Raw genomic sequence first — 6,416 nt, forward strand, 5'->3', positions numbered from 1 at the left:
ATATATATATATATATATATATATATATATATATATATATATATATATAGTAGCTGTCCAATTTTGAGTTTTTAACAGTTCACTTCACTAGAAGAGGAAATATAATCTTATCACTTGGAATACTCTTTCGTAAGAATTTTTAGTTAGAATATGGGATTACAAAAAATTACAGCTTGCAACTGTAGTTATTTTTATTTTGAGAGGTTAAAATACTTCCCTCTTTTAGAAAAGTCCTTTCGAGGCCGTATATAAGAGGATTTCGCTGACAATAAGATTATATTTTTTGAACGGTGCTATATAAAATGTTGTCGAAACGTCGCAATTATGTCGCTATTAAAGCATTATCGGATTTCAGTTCAATGTAATGAATTATTATATAACTTTAAATCGGATCGTGCTACAACTCCAATTGGAAATATCCTAACGCCGCGGTCTTTCGTCACGTTGCCTCGCTGAGAGGCGTTCGCATCCCAGCAGGTTCAATCCTGCTCGAGCGGTCAACGACTTCGTCATTATTAAGGGCGTGCGTTTTACTGCGACCTCACGGATGATCATAGAAGCCGGCATTTTTCCCGGCAAAGAAAGGAAGGGAACGTCGTGGCGTGGTCCGTTGGAAAATATATAATATAACTCGGCTGCACACATATATCGCCGTAAATAGATACATATAGGTATCACCGCGTGGGTGTAGAAATATAAACGGCGAGGGAACGAGTACAGGACGTTTCATGCGAAGTGTAACTCGGTTACGCGGCTTAATCCTGTATTAGCACAGCGCGACGTAATCAGCCCCGACCGAATATACGTACACAACACGTTTTGTACCTCGAGTCCTCTCCCGGAAGAAAATTGTGGCTTCAGGTATTTCAACGGATTCAACGGCGTTTCACCGGCGAATAACGTTAGACTTTTGGAGCGAGCCGGTAGCACGAGGAAGGTACGGACGAGAGCGACACACATACACACACACACGCCGACAGATTTCTTCGCGCAGTCGTGCAATGTAAACGTACGTGCGCGAAGGTGTACGAGGCTCTCTCGAGTGCGGTTATACACGTGGGAAAGTCCTGCGACCGCGTACACGAAATCCTTTCTCCGCGAATGGCCTCGCCTTAATGCCCCATCGAGCACCAACTTTTCTGGAGCAGACGAGCGGGACACTCTCTTCACGCGGTGCACACAAGCCTAACTAACTGTACACAGATGTACCTAGAGTTTCTCTGGTCCGAGTTAAAACAAAGTATGATGATTCCCGATTGGCCCGCATCCTGTCCGCCGTTCTTAGGCATGATATGAGCGGGAGTGAAACTTCTCTAAAGGAGAAGTGAAAGAAAAGCTTTAAGACTGAAATGACGAAGCACGCTGCAGCTTTTCTCTCACTCATTCACTCGCTTCCTCCTTATAAACAGTAGACGGTGTCCTAACTCTGACTTGAGGAACTCTATATATTTACCTATTGGAGCGAGCATAAAGCCGCCGTGAGATAATGACCGCTTAGATATCGTTCATAACGGCGTGCAATCGTGATCGCAGAATCGACACGTTAGGCTCGGGTCATCTCGGAGAAGGGTGTCGACTTGACCGGGTAAGAGAAAGAGAGAAAGAGAGAGAGAGAGAGAACTGTGTTACCAGCCCGCAGTCATTTCCGACGAGCTTAATTGCCTGTCTTGCGAAACGATTGATACCACCGGCAGTTTGATTTCGTGATTATACCGGCCCGGCGTACGTACGCGACGCGTGTCAATAGCCCTATTCTTCGTGCGCGACGCGACTTTCTTCAGGGGGATTTCGTTGCATTAAAACGTTAAAAGGGTTTTTTTCAATTAAGTCTTGTAAGTATTAAGGGTTTGGCGCGGGAGCTTACCCTCTAATTGAGTGCCGCTATTTTGCTAACGTAAACGTCACATTCTTTTACATTGCAAGGTAAAGTCACATAATTTCCCGTCAGACTTACGAAAGTGAGGGAGGAATTAAACGTATCAGGCATGAAACCCTCCGCGATGTTACCTGACGTTTATCGATTGTGAGTCGTTACTCTGTCACTGCAGTTTAATAGTGTTGTAGTTATTAGCACTGCGCTCGATATATTGAACATTAAAACACGATATACGGACATCTTATTCGACAAAAATATTATCTCATCCTTCGCGAAATCCTCTTGTGTGTTGTTACGGTCTCAATAAAAAATCTTTCTAAAATATTCCAACATCAGAAAGTAGACTCTAGTTGCAAAATGTTATTTCCATACTCTAAGTGAAAACTTTTGTCAAAAAAGTATTCCTCTTTTAATGAAGGTTAATCGGAAATTTACTAGACATTATTTTAACTTTTTTTCTTTTGAGTCAAAAGGAATATATTTACTTAAAGTAAAATGCTTTCTTACTAAATTAAATTTCTATGAATATTATTGAAATTAAGAACAAAATTGCAACTGTAAATAAAAGACAAAATTTCTCTAACTTAAGAATATTGTGCTTAAGATATTTTGTTTTTGATTTCAGAAGAATTCTTTTCCCATATGTGTGTAAAGAGATTTCATTAATAATAAGATTATATTTTTTTAGGTTAAGTGATACATGCATACATACCTACAATTTACGGTGAGCAATTTCGGAAAAATCTCACTTACCTGAAACAAAAAAAGAGAAAAGCACGTTAAAGATAAATCTGTGCGCTATTTATGATAATGAAATTATATATGATTATGCATGTGTGCATGAGGATTCCGCAAGTAAAGATTATATTTTTTGAGTGCTCATACGAGTATTACTTAAACGAGAATAAACTAATTGAATAATATCTGATTCGAGTATTTTTCTGCGAGAGAATATATCATGCTTGAAAAAAATTAATAACTCACACACACACACACTTAAAATAACTATTGCAGAACGATAGCACGCTTTCTATACTAAGAGAAAACAACGGTTCATATAACTAAAATTATAATTATTTTTGGCCCACATTTTTTTATTATTTTAACGTGAAAATAATAGTATATTATACATATATATCTATAATATAATATCATATACTAAATAAAATTTTTACGTGTGTAGAAGTAAATTGCGCGCAGGCGGACATAATACAAAGCATCTTTGTGTTTTATTGTACGATTATTTATATAGTATTTATTAAGACTTGCGCAAGTAAAAGAAAAAATAAAGTTTGTGCAAATGTTCTTTTAATATGTTATATGTATATTATATCATGTAGATATTATATATATCACTAATATTATAGTAGAATTTAATATAAAGAGAGAAATGATTTTCTTGACTATACACACATAATTTATAATAATTATTTCTCTATGTGATGATAGTTACAAATACTAAATATTTTTTTCTCAATGTACTGAAGACGAGTGTAGTTCAAAGTTGTCACAAAATGCATGAGAGGACGTGCGATAATTTGGAGTATCCTGTATAACGACGAGGAAATTCACGGTTGACGGAAAATCGCGATACAAGATCCAGTTTCTACCACTTAATTTCGAGTATGTTGAAAGAGAGAGCTAGAGACACTAAGCGAGAGAAAGAGAGAGAGAGAGAGAGAGAGAGAGAGAGAGAGAGAAAGAAAGAAAGAGAGAGAAGGAGAGAGAGATTTGGACGACGCGCTCGTGATATGCCAGCCCGCCACAGAGCTGGGAAGAGTAATCGCGTTACTAACCCACCGTAAATTCCGGCGAACCTAAGCGCGCGCTCCTTGCGAAACGTAACAGGTACAGCGAGAAATTTGATACTCGTGATTACAGGGGGTCCGCCCGGGGAGGTGGAGGATAATCAATTGGCTTAACTCGAGCGCCACACGAAATTCGATCGTCACGGCGGCCACGTTCGACGTGTACAAGGCGCGTTGGCGTTGATGGCGACGATGTGTTTCATAATTTTAGATCACCCCCGACCTCTTCTTCGTCGTTACATCCAATTTAACCTGTCTGTCCGTTCTTCCATCCATCTGGTCGACAGATAACTCGAGAGCGGTTTGACCGAGTTGAACGAAACTTATTACCAAAGTAGGAAATGAGGTGGAACTTGGTTAACGTCCTTATGCGCGAAATTTCACGGGCACGAATTTATCGAGTTCGTTTATCGAGTTTACTTTGTCGCCGGGTCACGAATTCGTCGAACTCTCTCTTACGCGTCCCACAACGACGTGAGTCATTCAACTCCAATCCAATGTCCTTAAGATTCTTAAAATGCCGCAAGAAATATCGCGCTGCTTCCCTCGAATCTAGTAAGACACAACCCGCACAAGACGGTACAAATCAGTCAGTCGTGTTAATCAGTCAGATTAAGATTTCACGCGATATTGCACGCTTCTCCGACAGCCTCTTCGATCCGGCCACGTCGATACGTTCCGCAAAATAGCTCGGCGCTATGCATAATGGACGGATTTTGCAAATTTGCATACATCTACACCGCAAGGCGCGACGGATATGAGAACACGCGGCGCGCGGTTGTCAAACGCGAATTTAACATTTTGTCGCACAATGTCGGAATAGTTCGGCGGACTTCTTTCCGCTTGTCGTTCAAGCGACGCGTCACCACCGTCTGCTAAAACCCGCACCGCAGCCGCTCCGCAGCGTCCCCGTGCTGCACCCCGACGAGCAAGCTCCGATGCTGTTCGCGTCTAAAATGATTTCCCGGAAAAATCTATCGACATCGTGTATGCTCTCTCCTATTCCCTTCTACGCGATTCACCCGGGACTTTTCCACACGCGAAGATATCACGCGAACTCGGTCAGACAGAGGTACATATAATGTAATATTAAGAAAAATTCTCTCACACATCCCCCGCGCGAAACACTACGCCCGCTCCCGGGACGACTCTCTCGTCGCGATAGTCCCTGCGATTGTCTCGCGGCGTTTCCACCACCATCGATCTCTTGTGCTCCTGGCTCCACCGCTCCACCTGCATTGCCAGTCCTCGCGATGGCCACATTTTTCCAACAACGAGCGCTAAAGTTTTTATCTCGTCGGGGGATGACGTACGGGGATGGCGGACCCCTCTTTTCACCGCAGCGCGTTTTATCCGTCATACTGCCCTCTCTCTTCTCGCGCTATCCTCGTCCGCCGCCACCTCCTCTCTTCCTCCCACATTTATCCCACCCGTTGCTGCATCAACCCCCGGTCGGTTTCGCGTTCCGGACGGAAAAGGGCGGCGTACCGGCCGACGCGGGGGCGAGAGTGCGAAAACGCGAGAGAGAAAAAAGAACAATGAGAAGGGCACAGGGCAAGGGAGCGCTCCCCGCGAATACGTATACGTGTCGCGAGATAAAAGTTTATTACCGGGACCTGGCAAATGTAGCCACTCGCCGATGCACGCTGGATACATGACGATCGTTCCGTGCCGTGCTGTGCCGTGCCTCAGCCAGCACCCCCCCCCTCCCCCCCCCACCGACGTCCACCCTTTCGTGTCCTTTGCCCTCGTTCTTTCTCGTTTCCCGTAAAGTCGCTTACACAACGACAGAAAGGGGAAGGATGATGCGCGAGGAGGGGGGAAGAAGAGAGGATAGCACGATACCGTTCTCGCGGAACGTCGACCGTTATCTACGGGCGGTAACGGCTCCCTAGACGTTCGCCGGGCCGATAGTGCTCCAGGTTGAACCAATAAAAGGGAATATCCGGTCGCCTGCGCCGGCCGTATATGAATAAGATTTCGCGAAGGGGAAATGTCATGTAGGGGATTTCCACAACGGGTTTCGTGTATATGAATTCGGATAATTATTTTTCCGTGTCGCGTTTCGGGAGAAGACGATTCGGGGACGAAATGGAAGAACGGCGAAAATGTATCGAAAATATTTCGCAAAGTCGATAAATTTTGTCGTTACGAAAATTTTGGTCGCTTTTATCGCGAATCTATAAGAGAAAGGCAAGAAGAGAGAGAGAGAGAGAGAGATGCATTAATGCATAATTTAAACATAGTAATGAGATTAAATATCAAAGATAAATTTCTCGTCGACGTGCAAATTTATGCGTGAACGATGGATCACTAAAGTAACATCTTTCGTCCGATGCTCAATTCGCAGATTCTCGTGACATCTCTTCGTTACGCGTTACACGAGGAAGAACGAGAGAGCGGACTTTTTACGTCAATTTTCAGATAGTTCATCTTAACACTCGCGCACAATGGTCTCTCGGTAAAAACAGCTTGTATTATGCCCGGTGCTTATAATGCTTTACTGCTCACGAAGACGTGATAAGTTACAATGAAGCGGTACGTTCCACGCCGGGCGTTTCTTCTTTTCACATTTTCCGCGCACCTCGGCTTCTACCGTAACTTCCGCGCTGCAATTCAACTCGCCATAAAGTTTCACATCCAGTAGATAATGTGTTCGACGTAAGAACGCGAGCAAGGACTCTGCACGAGCGAACGAGCGAGAGACTAGACTGCGTTCTTTCCCCCCCCCC

General features: G+C 43.5%; 1 protein-coding gene across 5 annotated transcripts in view; it reads right to left on the minus strand.

Moving 5' to 3' along the window:
• The window catches only part of LOC116849386 (furin-like protease 2), a 474,332-nt gene that overhangs the window by 444,668 nt on the left and 23,248 nt on the right, over positions 1-6,416 (minus strand). The window contains exon 3 of one of the 5 annotated variants that reach the window (XM_032826508.1): positions 2,589-2,629. The exons of the other annotated variants lie outside the window; for them this stretch is intronic. Coding sequence (XP_032682399.1) covers positions 2,589-2,629 — 41 coding nt within the window. The remainder of the gene's footprint in view (positions 1-2,588; positions 2,630-6,416) is intronic. 5 annotated transcript variants of the gene reach the window in all.

This window comes from Odontomachus brunneus, unplaced genomic scaffold (genome assembly GCF_010583005.1).
Source record: "Odontomachus brunneus isolate Ranch 3 - 2012 unplaced genomic scaffold, Obru_v1 Obru_scaffold_114, whole genome shotgun sequence".
In the NCBI taxonomy this organism is placed as follows: Eukaryota; Metazoa; Arthropoda; class Insecta; order Hymenoptera; family Formicidae; genus Odontomachus; species Odontomachus brunneus.